At 37.9% G+C, this 24,914-nt stretch overlaps 2 protein-coding genes across 8 annotated transcripts; both read right to left on the bottom strand.

Moving 5' to 3' along the window:
* Positions 1–1,740: 1,740 nt before the first annotated feature.
* Positions 1,741–11,640, bottom strand: LOC124382149 (nuclear body protein SP140-like protein). Of its 5 annotated transcripts, none has more exons than XM_046844282.1 (15): positions 11,381–11,640; positions 9,849–9,885; positions 9,369–9,566; positions 8,615–8,695; positions 8,127–8,260; positions 7,934–7,981; positions 7,281–7,320; positions 6,902–7,105; positions 6,128–6,267; positions 5,916–5,978; positions 4,996–5,123; positions 4,779–4,884; positions 4,625–4,699; positions 3,577–3,720; positions 1,741–2,550 (listed from the first exon to the last, which is right to left on the bottom strand). In XM_046844282.1, exons 1-15 carry the CDS (start codon positions 11,537–11,539, stop codon positions 2,470–2,472), a joined length of 1,638 nt encoding a protein of 545 aa, XP_046700238.1. In that variant the 5' UTR covers positions 11,540–11,640; the 3' UTR covers positions 1,741–2,469. The 5 variants fall into 5 exon arrangements, with proteins under 5 accessions (XP_046700238.1, XP_046700236.1, XP_046700237.1 ...); XM_046844280.1 differs by having other exon boundaries at positions 9,714–9,885; positions 11,381–11,639; XM_046844281.1 differs by having other exon boundaries at positions 9,849–9,888; positions 11,381–11,639.
* A 1,904-nt stretch (positions 11,641–13,544) lies between these two features.
* On the bottom strand, positions 13,545–23,633 carry LOC124382150 (nuclear body protein SP140-like protein). 3 transcript variants are annotated; one of them, XM_046844285.1, is made up of 13 exons: positions 23,301–23,633; positions 20,343–20,517; positions 20,076–20,204; positions 18,618–18,679; positions 17,663–17,796; positions 17,485–17,541; positions 17,354–17,396; positions 16,914–16,960; positions 16,136–16,266; positions 15,409–15,514; positions 15,209–15,274; positions 14,498–14,641; positions 13,545–13,876 (listed from the first exon to the last, which is right to left on the bottom strand). In XM_046844285.1, the coding sequence occupies exons 4-13, from the start codon at positions 18,643–18,645 to the stop codon at positions 13,796–13,798; spliced, it is 837 nt and encodes a 278-aa protein (XP_046700241.1). In that variant the 5' UTR covers positions 18,646–18,679; positions 20,076–20,204; positions 20,343–20,517; positions 23,301–23,633; the 3' UTR covers positions 13,545–13,795. The 3 variants fall into 3 exon arrangements, with proteins under 3 accessions (XP_046700241.1, XP_046700240.1, XP_046700242.1); XM_046844284.1 differs by having other exon boundaries at positions 13,546–13,876; positions 20,013–20,204; positions 23,301–23,632; XM_046844286.1 differs by having other exon boundaries at positions 13,546–13,876; positions 16,136–16,263; positions 20,013–20,204; positions 23,301–23,631.
* Positions 23,634–24,914: the final 1,281 nt, after the last annotated feature.

A 24,914-nucleotide genomic window follows, 5' to 3' on the forward strand; every position in this document is an offset into this window, starting at 1 on the left:
ATTAAGGAAACGTGGAAATTGTGTGAGAAAAACAAGAGGATTTTAGAGGAGGAGAAAGACAAAAAGACAGAAGCCCAAGAGCAGCTGCAGAAAGCTGCACTACAGGTGGCCAATCTGCATGCAGCACTGAGACAACAGGGCGTGGAGGTCAATAAGATCAGGTTGGAAAAACTGAAAAGGAACGCCTTACAGCAAATAATCATCAGCAACCTCAAAGACAACATGATGCGCTGTGAAAAAGACAAGATTTCTGCAGTGCGTGCCAAAGAGAGCGTAATGAAAGAATACGAGCAGCTGGAGAAACGAGTTGCTGAGCTTGAAGCCGAACTGGCACATGAGCAAGAAAAACGCAAGCGGGAAAAGCACAAAATATCTTCAGAACTCTGGGAAGGACAGGAGCAATAAAACATTATTTAATAATAGTGACGTTTGTTCAAGACATGCAGCATTCCACAAAATACTGCATTCTACTTTCAAGATTTCATGTTTTAGTGTCATTAACCTGTTAGCCTTCACCATCGCGTCTGGGACTCGCAGCTGAATAATGACCTTCCTAACTTTAAATAATAACAGTTCCTGAGAAAAGAGGGCTACATACACAATATCTTCGGAAAGAAGACACGTTGAGCTTTACTGTCAGTCATTTAAAGTTAATATTGCTCAAAAAAATAAGTTGATGAATTACCTTGAATATAAATTTCCTGCATTGAATATTATTTTTTATTTCATATATAAATACATGAAATCAGTTCTGGAGCAATCCAGAAAAGTACTGGGTTGAAAGCCACATGTCTCATGAGTTTATAGTTCAATCAACAAATGAGCGGCCAAATGAGACCATTCATATTGATGTCAGGCAGAGGTGGCAAGAGTACACACATCCATGCAGATACTCATGTTATAAAATACTCAGGGAAAAGTTGAAGTACTGATTATACTTTTTTTACTCAAGTGAAAGTAAAGAAGTCCTGGCTCTGACATGTACCTCAGTAAAAAGTAGTTATTACTTCTACCTGTTTTAGTGTCACACTGGTAACTGGACCTCACATTATATTAATATTAGGGCTGTCAATCAAATTAAATACTTAATCAACTTAATCGCACATTTCTATCTGTTCTAAAATGTACCATATATTAATACTTCCTGTTTTTAATACTTTAAGCAACATGCAACATAGAGCAGGAAGATAAAAAATTCTTGTAAACATTTTAAAGTAATAATGGAGGTTTTAAATGACGTAAATCAACAGGACACCAAACGGAACCTTCGCTATGTTTCCACACGGACGGTTAATGAAGTGATACCGGAGAAACCCACAAAACGCCACCCAGAGGGTGAATTGTGTGAATCATGGTGGATTTGGTGTTTGATTTGAGACTTGACGCAGAAATAAAAATGTTTACTGATTAAAAATATTTTTAGGTAAAGTTTATTTTATTTTTATTTTTTTTCCATTGTGCGGTTGAAAAACAAATGATGGTCTACCAAGTGCAAACCGGATGGGATGACTCGTCAATTTATTTACTGATCTCTTGCAGTGGTTTAAGAATATTAGCCCAAAATAATTTTACTTTCTTAAAACCGAAATTGATCAAAATGAAAATTTTATTGCATGTTTCTCACACAACCACTTTTGTAGTGTAACATTAGAGACAAAAAAACAAAAAAACCCAAACACTCAAAACAACAGCAGTTAATAATTTAAGCTAAAACATAACAAAAAGTGACAAAAGAAAAAGTGAAGAAAAAAACATTTAATTTCTGGTGGTGTTTAAAAGTTCTACATTTGTAAAACATTAAAAACAATATATTCAGATGTAACTGAAAACGGCATTCACTGACTGTATTGCTAAATTGATATATCTGCTATATTTGCTTGTAGATCATTACCCAAAAATATTATACTGACTGATATATGAAATGAATGTGTGATTACCGACTCTTACCCCAGAATCCCTCACGTGTGTTACAGTTCAGATCTAATACTTAGTTATGTTGCCACAGCGAGTCGAAAAACAGTTTAGCGAAGAGAAATCGATCTACAGATCAAATGTTGGTCACAAATTATTGCTCACTTTCTAAATAATAAAAGCGTAGTGCATCTACTAACAAATATATATAAATAAATAGTTTTTACAGATGCAAATATGTTAAAAGGATGCATCGCGATACAAATTCCAACTCGTATCGTTAACTGTTACGCCAATGCATCGATACGAATCACTGAATCGTCCCATCACTAATTATCATCAAACACACAGCGTATATTACAGTTTATATTCTTTATTACAGACTGAGTTTGAGATATTACTTGTTCTATAATATTGAGGCTTTTAATCACTGAAAGACCTGAGACCATAATAAACACACAGGAATATAGACGTATAAAAAGTCTGATGCTTCGAGTGTAAAAAGTGAACATAAATATTTGTCTCTTGAGGAAAAAACTTTCAATACGATGCAATAACCTACTGGATTTTAAAGACGGCATTAAAATCCTTCTGGAAGAGCTCTTTTACTGCGGCTCCCATCCTGACAGACTTGTCATCCTGCTCACACACACACACACACACACACACACACACACACACACACACACACACACACACACACACACAGGGTTGCATTTTTAATTGGCAGCAAATATTTAAACACTGTAGAAACATTGCATTCTGGTAATTCACGCTAATTTAAAGTTTGAGACGTATCCATGTCTAAACGAATACATTTTTACTTCTCTGTGATCAAGAGAAAAGGTTTGTTCAAGTCAAACCGGGACTTTTAACGTTACCGGTATAAAAATGGATGCTAGTGTGGCGGCACTACATGCAGTACAAATCGGTTAGCGTGTCCTGTTACCGATAGGTGGCGCACACATCACGGATCGGTCCAGAGACCGTTAATCAAGATGGCAGATGACAGTGTTGGTGTGTGTGCACTGAACTGAAGTTTTTTGTGAACGAAGACGTAAAACACATCTACAGAAGACTTCGAGCAGAGCGCGGTAATGAGACGCTCAGCTGCAGAAAAACATTGCAATGGTGGAAACACTGGTGGAAAAATGGCCGTACGTCCATTAGTGACGATCCAGTGGTGGTTGTGGTTGTTCCCTGATGTGATGAAGTGAAGTAGGATGTCCTAGAACAGTGGTCCACAACCCCCCCGGGCCCACTTGGTACCGGGCCGCACAGAAAGAATACATAACTCCTTTTAGTTCTAATCTTTCCAGGCGTTAGTTAAACACTGGGGGAAGTGTCTAAATGTAGAAGGGGATTATGACCAAAAATTTTCCACTCTTTGAAATGTGTTCTTTTATCTTATATACTTAAAACCTCCAGTTTGACTTGAATGCACCTTATACTATCCCAATATATTTACTGTAAATGTTGACCTGAAGAAAGCGTCTTGAAGGTCTTGAAGGCTAATCTAAACCGCTAAGTGTAACATGCTAACAGTAATCTGATCTTAGTATTAAACCAACAATACTAAATTTATAAAACTATAAATTAATACACTTCATGCAGAAATCTGGACCTTATATATCTGGATACTTTATTCTGGATTTAATATCATACCCGGTTAAAAGTCTGGTAGTTGCTAAAGATGAGCTCGATGTCACGCACAAACTCTCCCACTCTTTTGTACTTCTTTTTCTGCAGTTTGCTCCTCACACGTTTAAGCCACATGGGATTGGAGATCACATAATGGTATCTCTCCACCTGCGCAACAACAAAAGTTTGTTATGTAGTACCAGGAGTGAATACAGTAGCTTTCTACGTTTATGCCATTTGGCAGACACCCTTATCCAGAATGACATTCATCTCATTCATACACCTGAGAGGTTGAGGGTCAAGGGTGTTGCTCATGGGCCCAGCAGTGGCATCTTGGTGTTGCTGGGATTTGATCAGAAGTCCAAAATCTTAACCACCCAACGACCACCTCGTAATTTGCAGTTATATTTTTGCCCACCAAATGTCGCCAGAGTCGCCCTCATCAGCTCCCACTTTCATCCCATGAGTGGATTTCATTCCCCTTTGTGCTTGTTTGTTGCTTGTTCATTGTAATTGCATGTGGTTGGTCTTCTGGATTTTCTTGACTTTTTCTCAAGTATTTGTTTGCTTGTTTTTTGCTTTCAATTTTCTGGTAAGACTTTTTGAGTGTTTCTCCATTTGCAGAGAAACTTTGTTTACATTTGTTTCCAAGTTTCAGAGGATTTTTTTGTACCCCATTTTGAATTTGTAACTATTTATTTGCTGCACTTTTGTGTTGGACATTTTAAAATTGGAGCGTTTCGAATGATATCTTTGCTGTTTTCCACAGTTTTGACTTTTATTTCTGAGTGTGTCTCTGTATCTGGGGTCACACACCTAGCCGTGAGAGACTGCTAGAGCCCCTACCTTTTACGCAGTCGACCACCGGTTCAAGCCATGACCCCGAATACGTACCCAATCAAATAGAACTGAAATCATCTTAATACTCTGCTGGGGCTGAACACGATTACATGCATCACATCATAGCAATAAGGATTAAACCGATTTCTGGATTTCCTCTTGGGAAAGAAGATGAATGATCAATAAATATCTATTGGATGAAAAAACTGAGAAGAAACTGAGATTTTCTTACCTTTTCAGCAGGGTAATATGTAAACGCACCCAGAGTATCCGCTTTTAACAAGCGCAACAGCAAATATTCACAGCGCTGATGAAGGAAACACACACTCAGAATCACATAAATCACTGTGTCTGTGTGTGTGATGTACTGATTTAGATTTCTATACCATGGTGTTTTTGGAAACAGGGCTTCTCAAAACGTCTTTTCTTCTCATGTGCATCCACAAACTGTGGTTACTCTTAAACACGCAAAAAGTACACATCCATTCGTCCCTACACACACACACACACACACACACACACACACACACACACACACACACATCAAAACCAAAGAAATGTACTATGAACTGATTGCATTGCTGTAGCTTCTCATGTTCTCACCCCAGCGAGTCGTCCTGCAGAGGCGGTAAGTGGCAGCGACGATGAAAAGCTCGTGGACACTCGTCACAGCACACCAGATTCAACCCAGAGTTACAAATGTAGCACACGTCATCGTTATCCTGATCCCTCTTTAAATAGCGAAGAAAACCAAGTCATTAAATGTTTACGAATGACCTTCCCAGCCGTAGAACAACTTTAAGTGCAGTAGCATGAAATTTTCTCTTCATATGAACTCGGAGACCACAAAGCCATGAAGATCATGAAGATCTTTCACAAATGGGTTGGAAGTATGATCATGAATGCGTTCATGAATGTGAATGCTAACTGCACTTCAGACCTCCTCACCTTCTCACCTTCATCAGTACCTGACTTCACTCACACCCTTCTATCTGAATGAGCACAAAAACTCCCCAGGTGGTGTTTAAACAGCCTAGAGAACATCAAGGATTCGAAATCGATAATATTGATGTATTGAGCCGTTTCTTCAAAAATGGTGCATCCATGACGGGACACGATCATGATGTCCAAATCTGTAAGAGACTGAAATTCGCTTTGTGCAGCACTCACACTATCACTATTGTGCACCACCCCAGTGCTCCATTAAAACCAATGGTAAATGGGTCTTAATGAGTTCACACTGGTTCCAAACTATTACCCACATCCCAGTGTTGCCAAACTCCTAGTTCCACAAAGTTCTCCTTTCCCTAAGTGACTCTGTAGAAATAATAAAATACACCCTACTGTATAAATGGTATAATGTCCACTAAAATGAAGGGAACACCGGATTTACGGTCCGTTATTTTCTAGTCGTAGTCGGTCATAATGTCTTACTTTCTACATGTGGAACGAAGTTTTCAAAGACGTGAAGGAATCTCAGAAGTCTGGCTCCTTCAGAAAGTTGCCATGGGTTTAAGACTCACCTCATTTTTCGGCTGGCAGAGAGGACAGGGGCATAACACGGGATGAACAAAAAGGATCTTCTTCTGCAAACAGAACACATGAAGGTGAGAAACGTTTTTCTCCATATCAGTGTAATCGGTGTGTGTGTTCTGTCTAACTACTGTACAAAGTTCTGAAATATCAGACTGGTAGAAGATTCTGGAACAATATGAAACAGTGACTCTCGCATTACCTTCACCAGGAATCTGAGGGTTTTGCCGTGACACAGTACATCTTTACTCCAGTGTCCATCAGGCAGAGACATCTCCTGCTTTACAAACTCCACAGGAGTGAACCAGCGCTCCTCCGTGCGAATGCTCTTCGTGTGTGGCCCTTCAAAACACACACACACACACACACACACACACACACACACACACGTCTATAAACACTATCATACTCATCATTTACAGGTCTTTTTGGTCATATTGTCCAGTCATACACTTCTCTCCCTCACACACTGCTCACTGTGAATAGAGGACTGTGATTGGCTGGAGTTCAGGTGTGAGTTCAGAGCGTTAAAGGTTGAATCAGTGTTTTAAATGAACGAGCTGATCATAACAAACAGTAACCGTAGTAACATCCAGTTCCAGGTCCATCCACAGAGAAACAGCGATTGTCCACATTTCCTAACGACCTTCTTGAGCTCATTATAGCGTGTGGTGTAAAAAAAGTTAACTCCAACAGCGTCATTATCAGTAGTTCACACACACACATTCTCGAATATGTATTTAATGAACCTCATGGAAACAGGTGTCGTTTTATGGCACTACTTTATCTAAGGCTGCGACAGAATTCGAGCTCCGCAAACATTCCAGAAAGAAACATGTGATACATATAGTCAGTTTAGTGACGGCTCTAAAGTCAGCGCTGAAGTGACGATGGTAGAAGGAGATACTCCACAGCAAAGTGTGAGCTTTTATACCAGCATTATGTTCTTTTGTACTTGACTCCAATGACCACCTACCTACAAATCTGCTTTTATATAAATCTCCACTGACGGAGCCACAGCTGACCGGCAAAACGCCAAGCGCAAACAGTGCCATATCCACCGCCTCGCTCTCCTCCTCCTCCTCCTTCCTCAGCTCTTCATCCATCGAGTCTTCACTGGATTCTTCACTGGATTCTTCACTGGATTCTTCACTGGATTCCTCACTGGATTCACTCGACTCTAACAGGTTCCAACAGAGCAACACGTGGAAACACAATATCAGAACAAGAAATCTGATCTTCAGATGACCTTCAGTTCTGCATTTGATTATGTCCTATATTTAAAAAACAGAAATTCTTTTTACGACAGTGTTTTGTTACTCGTTGAAAGTAAAACAAAAAGTGTGTACACTAACCAGAGCTGGAGCTTTCCACACTAGATACAAGAATCTTTCTCTGCAAAATAAATAAATACATAAATAAATAAATAATAATAAAAATTAAAATCTGTCTATCTATCTATCTATCTATCTATCTATCTATCTATCTATCTATCTATCTATCTATCTATCTATCTATCTATCTATCTATCTATCTATCTATCTAATCATCTTCCAAATTTCCAAATGTTATTAATTAATAATTAATACCTTTTAAATACTCTAATCAACATTAACAAATAATGATGCTTTATGCAAATGTATGTTAATTAATACTGAAACAAAACTCAAAACAGAGCACGACGACTAAATATTCCTGTAAATGTTTAAAAGTAATTTTGATGTTTTACTGTAAATTACGTCAATGTATGTTTAGTGATTAAATTGTATTATTTTTTTTATATCTGAGTAAAAAAAAAAGGACGTCATGAATAAATGTGTGCTGCGCTGAAGGTTTACATTTTTTTCTTTTTTTGTATTTATTTATATTTTTAATAGAACTGGTCAGACAGAAATGCGTGCTGCATTAATCACACGCTAATAAACTGAGTGTCGTTATATATATATAAATAAAATGAATTAAAAAATACATCATAATACATAAGGGGAAAATTAAACACATTCAGCACCTTTTGACTGTAAGATCTGTAAGTGACTGGACACTGCAACTGACCATCCTTCCAGAACAAAAACAAAAAGAGAGAGATTTTAACATTTATTATACACACTGCAGTAGGTTTATGTGAGTCAGTACAGTGTGTCCATGTTTTCAGTGTTTCCAGTGTTTTCCTGCTGCATCTTCACAGTGACTGAGAGATTCACCTTTAGAAGGTTCTGTAGTGGAATGTTGTTGTAGCGGATGCTGACTTTCCATTTCTTGCTACTTGCTTTTCCTGAGAATGTCTCAAAGTGACCCGGAGTGAACCAGTGGCCCTCAGACAAAATACACGTCTCTCCTGAAGGAAGGAAAAATATGATTGATTTAAAATCCAAATTCAAGTACAACTTCTTTTCTTTGTATTTATTCGAGTGCCATTGGATCACTGAGACAAAACAGAATACAAACAACAACTATTAACTACACTATATGGCCAAAAGTGTTTGGACACCTGACCATGAGATTGGTATGTGCTTCACAGTTTACGGCATTTAGCAGTCCACGCTTATCCAGAGCCACTTACAACTTAGCACTCGAGGAAGTTTGTGGTAAAAGTTTGGGAATGAACCACATACGGGTGAAAACAAGTTCTAATAACTTTGGGCTTATAATACATTCATACGGTGTTTAATGAGATGTAAATGAGCGTTACCTCTAACCAGTTTGGCTGGATACAACACGCCCTGTTTCTCTCCGCAGGTTACAGGAAGCTCTTCGTCATTACTCAGTAAAGCTAACAGCAAGAAATGTCAAGTTACAACAGGATTAAACTTAATTACCCAGAATTCCCCACCCAGTGAAGCATATAACCTACTGTTTTTAAATAAGACATGGACATGTGTAAAACCTGCATTTCTATCCAACTTCACAGGTTTAAACCAGCAATAAAAGTCTTTAGAAATGTATTTTTAAATATTTCATTTTATTTATTATTTTTTTAGGGAAGTAGGACTGATGTACTGCATATCAGTTTAGTTCAGTTCAATGTATTTATCCTCATTGGGAAAGTAAGTTTGCAGCAGATATTCAACAATTCACAGTAAAACAATTATTACATTTATTGCTGATAAATTTTATTTAAAATGACCAGTCGAACTGACCATCCGTTACCACTAGGGGCAGAAGAATTGACTAATTTAATTGATTGGTTTTTAAAAAAGAATTGAGATAGAAATTGTCAAAATCCCCGTAAAACGTCAAGAGCATTCGGCTATGGATATTTAAAAGAAATCATTTTCTTTATTCATTCCTAAACCCTTAAAACACACTGTAGTCTCACCTCCTCTATCAGGTAAATATTGAACTGTTGATCTTCTAAAAATGATCATTTAATGGTGCTCCAGTTATCGTTTCTCTCCTGAGGTGAAAGAAATGATAAATGAACTCCCACATCTGCAGTGACTCACAGAGACTTTGCTCCATGTCCGGTTTCTTCAGTTTGGATGCAGAGGAAGGACCTGGTTCCTCTTTATCTGTCTCTTCTCTACTTTTCCTTCTCTCTGGTAATCTCTTCTTTTGCGCTGGCTTCACTCTCGTTTTCTCGACGTCCTCATTTCTGCTCGGTTTCTCCACGTCAGGAGGTTTTTCACAATCCCTAAAGGATTCTAAAACAAAGATCATAAAACACTCCAATAAAATCGGGTCCAATCACGAGACGTGTGTCGAGTGAAAGAAGTGGAACTACCGTGAAAAAGAAAAGACAACACAAGAAAACATGAAGAAAGAAAGGTGAAGGAATGGAAAACACTCACCGTTCATGAGGCTGCTCAGGATCAAGCGGAGGTCTGGGTATTTGTGTAGGATGTGCCCCTTAAACACGCAACTCCAAAATACTTTCACTGAGTCACCACCATTTTTCTCCACAAAGTCCAGGATCTCATACACACCTTTCTGAATTTTACTCTTACTCTTCATCTTTATTACCTTCTGCACAGAGCGAGAGAGAGAGAGAGAGAGAGAGAGAGAGAGAGAGAGAGAGAGAAAGAGAGAGAGCGAGAGATTTCGACACAAAAGAATTCAACAGTTTATGGCTGGAAGAAAGATGGAGAACATCAGAGAAGATGTGATCAGACTCCCTCATTCCCGCAGTCACACATGGAGGCGGAAGCTTGTTGGTTTGGATTTGGTTTGGAACTGGGAATGTTGGAAACTTATTTCAGAAAGTGAAAGAAATTCTGAACCAACATGGCAACCGTTCCACACGTCAACACCATGCACATCTGTCTGAAACCGACTTCACCGTACAACAAGACGACGAGCCGAAGCGACAAATACGTCCGAACTCTAAGTGTTATTTAGAGAGCAGACAGACGTCTGGAGTGATATTTATCATGGAACGACCTTCTCAGTCACCGCACCTAAATCCTGCTGAACTGCTCTGAGATGAACTACATCAGAAATAAACCTCCAACTAATGAAGAACATCTTTGTCGAGTTTTACAAGAAGCACGGCAAAGTGTTTCAGCTGAAAGTCCAGATGTTGAGTAAAGCTGTTCATGCTTTCACCAGAAATAAAGTGGAACATCTGGACATTTATAGATTTGTTTGGTCAAAGTCAATCTTTCTAAATGTTAAAGTATCAAGTTTGTATTGGATGAAGGGAAGTGGTTACTGATTGGAAGTTTGGGGCTCAAACACAGGTATCGCCAAGCTGCCACTCGTGGGGCCCTTGAGCAAGGCCCTTAACCCTCTGTGCTCAAGGGCCGACCCTGCGCTCTGACCCCTGCTTCCGAACATCACTGGGATATATGGAAAAAAGATGTTCTTCTGTGCTGTAATGTACATGTGACAAGCATAAAGCACCTTTCTTTCTTTCTTTCTTTCTTTCTTTCTTTCTTTCTTTCTTTCTTCTAAACAAAAGAAACATCTGAAAAGCCAAAAAAGACCAGACACTGTATATATAAATTCTAACCCTCAACAGTTCAGTTGCATAAATGAGATAAATGTAATAAAATTTGGATAATGGTGTCTTCTAAAGGCTATAAATCTACTGTACACTTGGTGGCGCTACGATTCTCATCTTCTGATCTAATCTAAAGCGCTGAGCTGCCACTTTCTTTCCTCTTTAGAAATAACTCGGATCGAGCTGAAAACTTTCCCCATCAAGACTCTGAAATCTCTATAAGTTTGCATGTGAACACCACTGGACCTTGTCTTCTCTCCTTCATCTCCACCCATGGAGTATAAACTACAGGAACAGACACCGCGCTTCTTCTGCTCTCAGTCTCCTGATTATTCATTAAATAAAGATCTGATCGCCCTTCAGCTCTATCTATCTATCTATCTATCTATCTATCTATCTATCTATCTATCTATCTATCTATCTATCTATCTATCTATCTATCTATCTATCTATCCCCCCCTCCCTCCATTCTTTCTCTAATAAATAGAGGAATGGTGTAAGGTTCTTCTCTCTGACCTGGTAGAGCTCCTCAGGTACCAGATCGTAGTCTCGGAGCTGGTTCAGGAAGGTGCTCGGTTTCTCCATGGACGAGATCGTCGTCTTCTTACGGTGAAAAAATTGAATCATCTGCTCATAAGTTAAACAATCCAGCGACTCCATCAGGCTGTAGATCATTTAAAGAAAATCCCCAGCTGATCAATTCATATGAAGTTTTACGTGATGATTCAGTCAAAGTGATCACGTGATCCAGAAGCAGCCCCGAGTCACGGCGTCATGAAGGAAACACGCTGGAAACGTGGAGAAAAAACGAAAGCGCGATAAAAACAAAACCTAAGAAGAAAACGAAAGTTTTGTTCTCCTAAAAATATATAAATAAATAATTGAATAATTGAATAAATGAATAATTGAATAAATGAATAAATTACCGGGTTTGCATAACTGGAAAATTTCCTTTGGAATTAACGGGAATTAATGAGAATAATATGAATGTACTAAATGATCAGGTTATAGTGTTACAGGGGATTTAAATGTAGTTTTAAGTGTAATTTTGTTTAAAAAAAAAACAGATTTAATATAATTTCTACTTGTACATCCATCAATCGCATAACACACATATTTTCTATGTCCAGATAAATCTCTATATTGGTGAAAATTCACGTAAATGACATAAAAATTACATACATTTATGTGTAAAACTTCCTGGTGCTGTGTGTAAGATGGTGTGCAACAAAATTATACTAGCAATTAATCACAAACGTCATTTTAAACAAAAAATCTGTATCAGTTTGCATGAATAACAGCTTATAACCAAACAAAATGTCTATATTTATTTATACAGTTTATATCAATTTCACCCAATTTCTTATTAATTCCCAAAATTTCCCAAAATTCCTGGTAAGTTTCCAAAATCAGGTTGTGCCACCTGCTTGCAACCCTTCTTAATGAACATTAAATACACATATATTACATTATATTAAATAATTATATGAACAATGTGTGTGTTCTTGATTGCACATGCAGTTCCGCTGTAGTTCTCGTCTCATTATACACTATAATGTAGTATGTTTGTGTTATCTTGTGTTATGTTGTTTTATGTAACACTGTTGTTTCGCTGTGTGCTGGAACGACTGTATACGGGCAAAATACCATTATTAAATTAAATGACATCAAAATAAAACATCCCATTTCACATTCAGTTCCCATTTGCTTTTATAACTAACCTCCACTTCGGAAGATGTTTCACTAGATTTTTTGGACATCCCAAAGATGTTCAATAGTTTTGGAGCTAGCAGGAGATCTTCATGGAGCTTCTAGATCATATATATATAAGTAAACACAAAGTGGCAGGTCAATTTGCATCAGGATTTGCATGAAATCATTCCCAAACCGGAAACCATGGATCCACTTTCCAGGCACACAGATTACAACTCCAGTGACACAGAGACATACAGGAAGATGAGGTGTGACCATCAGGGCTGCAAAGATAGTGGCAAACTATCAGGGATCTGACCTCAAGCACATGTGGAATGGTCTGCACATGATTACAACTACAGGAGAAGAAAGGTTGGAGAAATCTGTGATGTATGGATCTCTGCATCTCCACCACACCTTCTATGTTCGGTTTGAGAAAAACAACGTTTCTTCTTGCCAGCCACCACGGACCCTCTCCATTTGGCATACAGGAAAAAAACAAATTGACAGAAGACACCATCACTTTAGTGATACATGAGGCTCTCACACACCTGGACAAGAAAAATACTTACGTCAGAATGCTTCGACACCATCGTCCCACCAAAACTCATTTCAAAGCTGAAAGACTTAAGTCTGTACTCTCACTTGTGTAAGAGGATTTTGGACTTTCTGATGAACAGACCCCAAGTGGTCAGAATTGAGAATAACTTTTACTGCACTCTAACTCCTGCACTGGCGCTCCACAGGGTTGTGTCCTAAGTCCCCTCCTGTTCTCCCCATTCACACACAACTGTGTTGCCCAGCACAGTTTACATCATATTTAAGTTTGCAGATGATGCCTCCATCTTGGGACTCACAAATGATGGGGATGAGACGCCTACAGCGATTAAGTTAGAGTGTGATCACAATGGGGCAGTGATAACAACCTCTGCCTTAACATTAGAAAAACCAAAGAAATGATAGTGGACTTTAGAAGTGTAGAGAAAATCAACTATACCCCGTTACATATCGATGGAACTTTCTTTATTATTGCTGTAGTTTGCCTGAAGCCTCACTTAATATATTTATGTACAAACTGTCAGTGACATCAGTACATATGACAAATAAAACTGGAAAATTTGTAATATAAATGTAGGTATTATATGTTAACAATGGAGTTTTAATGTCATTACAAAATATAACATTTCAATCTTTTTTATTGAATATTAACCTGCAGAAAGATGCAGGATTGTAAAAGAGCTACTTGATGTTAAAAATCCACTGGAACTCGCGCTCAAAGGTCCGTTGTAGTTTGGCTCCGATTGTACCAAATTCATTATCCTGTAGACACACACACACACACACACACACACACACACACACACACACACACACACACAAGGAATTAAGAAAGTGTATATATATATATATATATATATATATATATATATATATATATATATATATATATATATATATATATATATATATATTTACACACAACACACAGGTCCCCTTCAGTTTTGAACACTAAACACACAACGGCTGCAGAACTTAATATTTAATAGCTGTGCTGTTAACACTGAATGTGACTTGTACTAACATTATGTTCATTGTAACTATCAGTAACATGTGATATATGTGTATATCTGTTGTTTTCTAATGGATCACTTCCTTGGAGCACTTTTGATAAATTCTGAACACTCCAGACCAGGAACATCTCACAAGAGCTGCAGTTTTGAAGTTGCTCCGACCCAGTCGTCTAGACGTCACAATTTCTCAAACTTGCTCAAATCCTTACGCCCATTTTTCCTGCTTCTAACATCAACTTTGAGAGCAAAATGTTCACTTGTGGTCTAATAAATAAATTCACCCACTAACTGGTGCCATGATGAAGAGATCATAATGTTATAATGTTATGACTGAAACGAAATAGTATTTTACTCAGTTTTTGTGTCTTACATTGTTCAAAATTCTGCAGTTGTTAAAGATTAGATGGATGTCGTTTACGAACTCTTCGACTGTCCTGTATATGTTAAACTCCAGCTTGTTCTTCACTTTGTTCAGCCACATGGGCTCCGAGATCACAGGAGACCACTCCATATTCTGCACAAGGACACACACTTTAACACACACCTCATGTATTATTAAACTATATAATATATTATATATCACTCATACCAGGATGTAATAATATGATCGGTTCGATAAGTGACACCTTCATCTGTGTTGTTCCTGAGTTTATAATTATTACTGATCAGTACTGTTACTGTCTGTTACTGAATCCTCACACAATACTAACTAAAAACATCTCATACTCCATATACAGTATATAGTACATGTGGGGGATCTAAAATAACAGTGTGTGTAAAGATTCAGAATTCAATAAACAAAATATTTATGATATATAAATATAATATTGATGATAATGATGATGATGATGATGATGATGATGATGATAATGACAATAATATTGATAATAATAACAATATTTATGATGATAATAATAATAATGATAATAACAATATTGATGATGATGATGATAATAATAATAATAATAATAATAGCTTATACAGAGCTATACAGTATCCCCAAAGCTTTAACCACGAAGTCTGTACCTCCTGTGGAATGTAAAACAGAAACATTTAACTGTGTTGTAGAGAAATGTCTTACTGGGTTGGTGGTAAACACATGCAGTTCGTCCCCTTTATACAGACACAACAGCAAATACTCACAGTGCTGATGAAGAAAAAAACACAGATGGTCAGTGTGTGTGTGTGTGTGTGTGTGTGTGTGTGTGTGTGTGTGAGTGTGTGTGTGTGTGTGTGTGTGTGTGTGTGTGTGTGTGTGTGTGTGTGTGTGTGTTTATGTACCGTGAGGTTTTCTGAAATCGGACTGTTTAAAACAGCTTCCCTTTGCGCTTGATTCTGGAATTGCTGGTTTTCCTTAAACACACAGAATGTGCACATCCAGTTGCCTCTGCACACACACACACACACACACACACACACACACACACACACACACACACACACACACACACACACAGCATAATGACCATCATAAGCAAATCTGAAATGTAGTTGTTAACATTAGACTATATTTTATCTATTATGACATCTGTAAAATATCTAAATGAAGCCAGGTTACTTCTGTAAAAGATCTAAAGGAAGTCAGGTTACTTCACTATTTCCAATCTGGATAAAGGCATCTGCCAAAAGTCCCAAATGTAATTGTGTAATGTATTACTGTACCTACTGCTATCATACTGTAACATGACTTATGGTTGCTCAGTGGTTACTGATCAGAAGGTCAGGATGTTCAAGCCCCAGTATCGCCAAGCTGCCACTCTTGGGCCCTTGAGCAAGGCCCTTAACCCTCTATGCTCCAGTGAAGCTAAATCATGGCTGACCCTGCACTTCCTAACATCGCTGAGATATGTGAAGAAAGAATTTCACTCCTTTACCCCTTCATAGCTTTGATGCTATATATATGTAAAGCACTTTGGGTCGACTTCCATTGTTATAAACGTTCTCTATAAATAAAAGTTGTGCACTTTCTCCCCCTCTTTAGTTTTCCATGTGTGCGGTGTTTACTCACCCAGGGGTTTGGTCCTTCAGTGGTGGTAAGTGGCAGCGATGGTGAAAAGCATGTAAACACTCTGTACAGTGCACCAACTTTCCTTCTTCATTACAAATGAAACATTTACGATCTTTAACCCGTTCCAGCTGCTTCCATAACATGAAGAACATAGAAGAACATTAACATATAACAGTAATTGACACAATCAGTAATAACATTTACACCTTTGGCGTCTTCTAAGGCTCAATTCTACTCTCAAAGATTAGCTAAAAGTATGTGCACCCATGAACATCACACCAATATGTCTTTGTTGAACTTTGTAGACCCTCTGCATGATATCCAGGTTTAGATGAACTTCTAAACATTATAAAGGACAGTATGGTTCACGGCAGGCTGTAATAAGTGCTTAAAGGTAGGTGAACAATATTTATGTTTATACTGTATGCAGCATTGATTCTAGGTACAGTATAGGGAAACTAGGTGGTCGCATAGGACACAACCCGCTAGGGGCGCTAGTAAGCACTCGTATTGTTATTATTATTATTATTATTATTATTATTATTATTATTATTATACAGAGTGGATAATAAAGGGATAGAAACGGCCTGGACTGCATCAATGTGGTGTTGCGTGAGAACATTTAAACAAATCTTAAAGATGCTTCTGGACCAACAGTAAAGAACCAGATGTGGAAATAATGGCATGATGTATATGGGAAGTTATTACACAAGCCTGGTGTGGAAGACTAGCACAGTGTTTCTATCAGGATGTATCAGGTCAGGGGTCTCAGACTCACCAGGTCAGGGGGATTCAAGGGCTTGCTCTTAGCACCAGTGGTGTGCTCTATTAAAGAAGGAAGAAAACAACTCATTATAATGGAGCAGAAGAAGCCTCAGTTCAGTATCCAGCGCCCAGCTTTTTTATCTGACTCATTTTACTTGAACGTCTGATTTAATGCAATGATGCATTACCATCCTGTAACATCTCACACCTCCACCTGTAATGTGGTACCGTGTCCTTTATCTCTGCTTTACACAAGCAATAGAGCAAAACACAGCAGCACGAAATCGCAAAAAAGAAACAAACAAAAGCGACAGCAAATTTCCTGAAAACTGACAAACATTGACACAACATTAAATCTATCAAGAAGACCGTTTTTCTAATTTCAAATTTCTTTTATAAAAAAATGACAATGACTTGTTTATTATAAAAACAAAAGCCTGTGTGAGTACTGACGGAAGGCGGGGCTTTCCACACAGCATGATGCAAGATTCTTTCTCTGCAATAAAAAGAAAAAATTTAATTACAAAATAAAAGAAAAACATTTTCAATCCTGATACAAAAGCGGAAAAAAATTCAATAAACACCTTCTTTACTTTCCGAATGTCAGCTTTGGCATTGACTGGATACTGTAATTGACCCTCCTTCCAAAACAGAGAGTTTTTAACATTCATTAAACACATTGCAGTAGGTTTATGAGAGACACTATATTTCACTGTGTCTCATTCTGCTTCATCTTCAGTGACTGACAAAGAGCAGATTTACCTTCAGAAGGGTCAGCAGTGGAATGTTCTGGTAGCGGATGCTTAATTTCCAATTCTTGTTACCTCCTTTTCCTGAAATTCTCTCAAAGTCACCTGTTGTGGACCAGTGGCCCTCAGTCAAAATACACTTCTCTCCTGAAGGAAGGAAAAATATGATTAATTTCAAATTTGGAACAAAAAAAAATCCCAAATTTTTGAGACAACACTCATTTTTTGTTTGTTAGACAAAAGTCTGGGTGAAGTAAACAAACAATGCAGCTGATGAAATACACAAACCAAGTAGATACACACTTGGTAAAATATTACACCAGTAAAAGTGTCCCTTTAAACTTTCACTTGAGCAAAAGTACAAAAGTTTTGCCTTCAAATGTACTTAAGTATCCAAAGTACCGATTTATTATAACTCTAATGTTCCTGTTATCATTTTATCACAAAACTCAACTGTGTAAAGACTCGAATGTGACTCTCAGCACACTGATCTATTAATAGAATGAAATTAATGACTCAAACACTGATTGATTTCTATTACAAAAAAAAATCTCTAAATGTTCTGCTTGATGTTGAACTGATGCTGAACTGTATGTTGGTGATCAGTAGATACACCAGGCGCCAATCAGAACACGTGTAAAACAGAGCGTGCGCTCCATCCTGATTGATGACTCACTGCGAGTTACGTTTTTATCCCCATAAATAAAAAGGAACCCAAATCGTGTCACATTAGCAACGTGTGAAGAAAGGACACTTCATGGTTCCCCCGAGGTTGCAAGCAGTGGCTGATAGGAAGATCAGAGAGTTGTGTAGAGAACATTTGATCTCTGGTGATGTTTGATTATTAGCATCTTTTTCAACAGTATCAGATGAAGGGATGGGAAGTAGCAGATAAACGACATCTTTGTGTAGGACTGAATAACTATTAGGATTGTGTTTAATGATGTGTGAATGAAGGCGTATTGTACCTTTGGCAAACTTGTCGGGACACAACATTCCTTTTTATCTCCGCAAGTTACAGGAAGTAGAGCTGAGAAAAAAGAAAAGTGATGTCACTGCTGGTTTCTGCTTTAAAACTCCATTAAACACAATTTGCATCATTTTTTGCATCAAAACATCATTTCCTGTTCGTCATGTTTAATATGTTTAATATTTCATCGCTCATTTGGCTTTTTAACGACTGATAGCAACGATCCACTATATTGTCAAAAGTTTGCGGACACCTGCTCATTTTCTTCTTTTCTTTTCTTTCTTTTTCTTTTTACTTTCATCTTTACTTTAATCTTTGACTGTCTGCAACCCGAAATTTCCTTCTGGGATCAATAATGTATTTTTGAATTATTAGTACAGTATGTGCTTTTTCTTCGCATCACATTCCACATCCAGCCCCAATTTGCTCTTATGGAGGAAATTACAAGAGCAAATTGGGGCTGGATGTGGAATGCGATGCTCAAAAAGCACATATTGTTCTGGGAAGATGTTCCACTAGATTTTGGAGTGTGCTTATGGGCATATTAATCAGCCACAAGGGTGTAAGTAAAGTCAGGTACTGATGTCATTGCCATGCTGGAACAGGTTTTTGTTTCCAAGTTTACGTGACCGCAAAATTTAATTATACTGCATCCAAAGACGTCCTGTACAATTGTGTTTTCAGATTTGTGGTAACAGTTTGGAGAAGAATCACATATGGCAGGAAAAGCCAGTTGTCCCAATACCTTTATCTATACAGTGTTTATCAAAGAACTACTCATTTTGAATGTGTGTGTGTACGGATAGCTGCATGTTAAAACATGTTGCAGTATTAACTCAGTGTCTACACTCTGTCAGGCAGCTGAACAGTGAAACGTCTTTTTATACAAGTATACAATTAAAAACTCATTTTTCAATCTCAGAAACATTGCGAAATTCAGCTACTAGGATTCTGACTAAGACGAGGTCTGGTGAGTTTTATTTCTCCAGTTTTAGAGTCTTTGATTGATTGATTTTTAAATTCTCATGCTGTGGATTATGGGCTAAAGAACTACATTACCTTATATGGTGCTTCATTAGTTGTAATAACTTTAAATAGTCTGCAATCCAATGTCTGATCTTCAAAACCCTGAATTCTCTACCCAGTGAGATTTGACAGACTGAACCTTTTAGTGTTTTTAAATCTGTTCTTAAACTTTTTCAGGATCGCTTTCAGGTGATTTTTGTTTTTGTGATGCATCTGTGATATTTTTATTTTCTATTTTTATGCTGAAAAGCGCTTTGAGATGCAACCTTTAAAGTCGCTATACAAAATAAAGATAACAAAATGATGTCCATTAGTGACACTCCAGATCTCGTCCCATACACTTTGCACCACATCTGCAGTGACTCACAGAGACTGGGATTCATGGTTGGGTTCTTCTGGCTGGACGCAGAAGAAGGGCCTGGTTTCTCACCATCTGACTCTTTAGTACTTTTCTGTTGCTCTATTAAACTCTTCTTTTGCTCTTCCTTTTTTCTCTCAACTTCCTCATTTCTGCTTGGATTCTCCACATCAGGAAGCTTTTCACAACCCATTAAGGGTCCTAAAACATAGAGATGTTCCCAAATATTAAATAAAACCCACACACTTAACATAAGCAGAGATACAAATCCCATTGTGTCCGGCGATCTAATATGTGTTGATCCTTAGCAAAGAAAAGTAAAGAAATTGAAGTACTAACTGTCCAGCATGCTGTTTTTGAAGACTTGGAAAATGGGATATTGGTGCATGATGTGATCCTTAAACATACATTCCCAAAACGTTTTTATGAGATTTCCACGTTCTTTCTCCACCCAGTCCAGAATCTCATATACACCATGCTGAATTCTCGTCTTTTTTTTCATCTTTATTACTTTCTGCACAGACAGAGAAAGAGAGAAAACACACTCAGGATCCACATTTATCAGTGGTGTTGCAACAAAACATACATTAGGAGCTGGTGTTCATTAATCAAATGTATTACTACACAATATCAGTGTTCTGCTCCTTCATCCTGGGCTTGACTGATGTATATTTGTGTTGTTATTCTGAATATTTGTGATTTGTGGTTAAGGCATTGGACTTCTGAAGATTGTGAGTTTAAATCCCAGCCACACATAGCTGCCACTCCTGGGCCCCTTAGTAAGGCCCTTAACCCCCTGCTCAGTTGTATGAATGAGATCAAATGTAAGCAGATCTAGATAAGTGTGTCTGCCCAATGCTGGAAATGGAATATGGATGTGGCCAGTCAATAACCCAAGAAACCCAATAACTGGATTTAAATCTGTTTTGCTTTTGTGTCCAAACTTTTGTGAACAATTTAGCTAATGGTTTAGTACATGGTCTTATTATCCTCACAATTTTCTAGATTGTTTTCTAGACTTCTAAAAACAGACTGTGGGCATTGTGGGTATTTGTGGCATTACCATTAACTCTATAGGAATAGATATGGCTTCTTGTTAGTGTTAAGACGGTTTTCACACTGGTTCACACACATTCCTTTGTCTATAGAATATTTACGATGTTAGTATGTAGGGTATACAGGGAGTCTTTATCTGGGCTCACACATCTCCGGCTAGTATCCTAGTGTCCTCTCGTCTAAACAAAGTCAGCCTTTCTCTCCAATGTGTGTATATATACACATGTCTGCAATGAACTGAAGAAGAACATTTGCTGTGTGCTGTGGGATTCTTCCCTGATATCAGAAAGGCACTACGGGCATTGCAGGTCGCATGGAAAACCTCTCCAAGAATTAGGTTTTGTTTGGGCATGATAAAAATCTAACACTTCTGTAACCTTTTCTAAGAACTTTTCACTACATGCTTGTTGTCAAAATGTATTTTCTGTTGTTTCTTCAGATCCTGAGCCACTTAAAGAGCTGGTAATTCCACCCTAGCGAGCATGACACACACACAGCTCATGGGCTACACATTCCAATGAAGTGGCTCATATACGGTATAACTAAGGAGTTGCTGCCACTAAGCTGCTATAGTGCATTTACTCATTACTGCAAAAATCAATAAATAATAAACAATAAACACTATCTACTCTCATCACAAACAGATGCTGATTTACATGGTTATTCCCTCATATGGTATATTCTACTCTCTGAAATTGACCATTTAGTGTTTAAAGCTGCCTCAATGGCTGCCTGTGGCCTCAAAGTGTTACTTTCCAAACTCCAGTTCTGCCTCCCAGTGGTCTCTCCTCCCTCCCAACAGCAAGGTATGCTACGTTTTCGTAAATATATTAACTAAAAAACCTTCTTTCGGGTTCTCCCATTAGGGGGCGCCACAGCAGATTATCTGCATGTTTGATTTGGCACATGTTTTTACTGGATTCCCGTCCTAACTAAACCCTCCCCATTTATCCGGGCTTGGGACCGGCACTAATGCTTGTGCAACCCTAATGGCTGGGGTTGGTTTCCTGACCGGGGATCGAACCCGGGCCGCAGCGGTGAGAGTGTCGCATCCTAACTACTAGACCACCAGGGAACCTTCGTAAATATATTAACTATCAATCTATTTTCTTGCCCGTTCACTAGTACACAATCTAAAACAAATCAATTCACCTCAAATCACTGACAGCACCTGCAATCTGACAGCAGATTCCGAAATAACTGAGTACAGTATGGTGCAGAAGTTATTTTCTAAGTCTAGTAGAATGCAACCGGAAAATACAGGAAATCTGCATGCAGTATTAAAAACAAAACTCAGATTAAAATCTCAGATCAGATTAACAGATTAACGCTGGAGCAACAGCCTCTTTGTTTCATTTCACCTTCACGATTTTGCCTAAAGCTTTGAATCATCTGCCTGTTTATTTATTTAATAAACGTCTAGGCATGCTACTGCACGCACTCAACACACACAAATAACGTGACAAAACAGCAGGAACTTGTCTCTCATACACTTAGAGTGAATTCTAATAGCGTTGACCAACATCTGTAACTGTTTTAATATTTAATGTCAAAGAGAATGCTGTGAAAAAGGTTTATTATTTGAGCAGGACATGCTTGAGCATATCTTATACACATGTAGGTGTTTAATTCATTGCTAATTAAACTTTCAATCACACCATTCCATTCAAAATGACAAAAATCACAGAATTTGACAGACATGGGTGAAGCCACACTCAAATGGAAGCAACAAACAAACTCATGTGTTATTTAAGATGTTAGAAAGAAATTTGAAGAAAAATAGATAAAACTTTGTTAAAACAACAACGCTGGTGGATACATTCAGAGCAAACAGAGCAAAGTGTTTATAAGGCTAATATTATTATTATTAATATAAGGCTTTTATTATCAATCATTCAAAGTTGGAGTTGGTCTGCAGAGCAACTAACTCTCCAGTATCATTTCCACATTATATAAATCTGGACCACAAATGCATTTCAATACATCCCACTTCTCCATCCATACATTGTTGTTCTCCACCCAACATCTGTGTTTAATTTGGGTCTTACCTAATACATACAATGGTGGTGCCAAAATGTCTGGGTGCAGAAACACACACACAACAAGCTGTAATATTTCATGCTTATACATTTTAATAGAAGTTACATACACATGTTATTTATATATATTGATTAACTTCATCCTTTAACCCCCACCCCAAACCCTCCACCCCCCACCCTTCTCAAATGATAGCTCTCTGACCTTGTAGAGTTCCTCAGGTACCAGATTGTAGTCTCGAAGCTGGTTCAGGAAGGTGCTCGGTTCCCCCATGCAAGACATCTCCGTCTTCTTAACTTGAAAAAATGTAATAAGCTGATCATGACTTAGAAATACCAGTGGATCCATTCGGCTGCTGAAGTGTACTATAATCACCAGTTAAACAAAATGCACCACAGGGAAAACAAAATCTCCAGCTGAGGAAATACACATCTATTTATTCTTAAGTTTCACCAGCTGATCAAACAGTAACCTGATCACGATGTGGAGCAAATAATAATGAATCTGAACCTGTTTTGGTGCTAGTAAACATGAAACAGAGAGAGAGTTTCGTGCGTCATTAAAAATAACCTGTGGGAGGAACAGGTGAGTAATTTGCATGTGAAGGCCACACCTTAGTGGATTGTGTTGAGATTGCGTGTAAAATATCAAATGCTGTCCTACATAAAAACATTACATAAGAGGGAAGTGATGCTAGTATGTGACAAACTGCTTACCAGGTGAATGTTCTGCAAAGAGCTGCAAGTAATAGAGTTTATTTAAAAGAAATGTGGAATCCTGAATATAACAACTACTGTATATGAGCTTGTTGTCTTATTCCAAAACCATGGGCATATGCCTGATTTGATCACTTCATGATTGAGTATTTATTGAGGATGACTATAAAATTTCTATGATATTCATGAAATTCTATGAAACTTTCATATTTTAAAGTGGCACTAATTCAATTCAATTCACATTTAATTTTTTTGTGGAGTGCTTTTAACAATGGACATTGTCTCAATGAAGCTTTACACAGTTAAAGCAATAAATAAAAAAGTGTATACGATTGTTCTGTATCGTTGCAAATTTCTCCCTAATGAGTGATTCAGTGGCGACTGTGACAAAGGAAAAACGTCCTAAGCTGGCATAAGGAAGAAACCTTTAGAGGAAACAGACACAAAAGAGAGATCCAACTTCATTACCAAATGTCCATTACAGTTCATCGGTGTTGAGGTCTGCAGTTATGGGCACTTAAATGCAACTTGTGGTCCTCAGCCATTGTAGTAGACCGTTGATATTTACTACAGTCCAACTACATCCTCAAAGTTCCTGTGTTGCTCAGTAATCTCAAGGATCCCAAGGAACTCATGTTGTACACATAAGCTTTAAAATAAAAAAGTCTAAAGTCAATAATCACACCAAGGTCTATGACTGCTGTATATGCTAAAACAGAAAGACCAGAGACGCTACATAGGTTTACTTCTTGCTGTATGTGGTCCTAGTAAAAGGACTTCCATCTTGTCCGAGTTAATCAGAAGGAAGTTATCAAGCACTGTCAGCATAGCAATGGAAGCTTGTACCATGTTTACGTATGATTTTACAGAGACGCAACATGTAAAAAGAGAAAAGCAGCGGGCCTAAGATAGATCCTTGTGGAACACCAAACTTTACCTCAGAGAGTGTGGAGAACTCACCATTTACATAAAAAAAACTGAGTCAAAAAAGACCTGAGCCAGAAGAGAGATGTTACCTTCATTCCAACAACATTTTCTAGTCTAGCAGAGAGGAAATTATGATCAATGGTGTTGAAAGCTTTTTTGGTGTCAAGGTCAGGTT

This window comes from Silurus meridionalis, chromosome 29 (genome assembly GCF_014805685.1).
Source record: "Silurus meridionalis isolate SWU-2019-XX chromosome 29, ASM1480568v1, whole genome shotgun sequence".
Lineage (NCBI taxonomy): Eukaryota > Metazoa > Chordata > Actinopteri > Siluriformes > Siluridae > Silurus > Silurus meridionalis.

Bases quoted from the DNA above. Each gene is read 5' to 3' on its own strand.
- LOC124382150 (XM_046844285.1), bottom strand. From the start codon at position 18,645: ATGTTGTGTCCCGACAAGTTTGCCAAAG. The intron at 17,542-17,662 runs GTAAATCTGCTC...CTGTTTTGGAAG, and splicing joins CACTGCTGACCCTTCTGAAG to GAGGGTCAATTACAGTATCC. The intron at 15,275-15,408 runs GTACATAAACAC...TTTCTTCATCAG, and splicing joins CGATTTCAGAAAACCTCACG to CACTGTGAGTATTTGCTGTT.
- LOC124382149 (XM_046844279.1), bottom strand. From the start codon at position 11,539: ATGATCTACAGCCTGATGGAGTCGCTGGATTGTTTAACTTATGAGCAG. The intron at 7,106-7,280 runs GTTAGTGTACAC...GGAACCTGTTAG, and splicing joins TGTGGAAAGCTCCAGCTCTG to AGTCGAGTGAATCCAGTGAG. The intron at 4,885-4,995 runs GTGAGAACATGA...GTGTGTGTGTAG, and splicing joins CTGCAGGACGACTCGCTGGG to GGACGAATGGATGTGTACTT.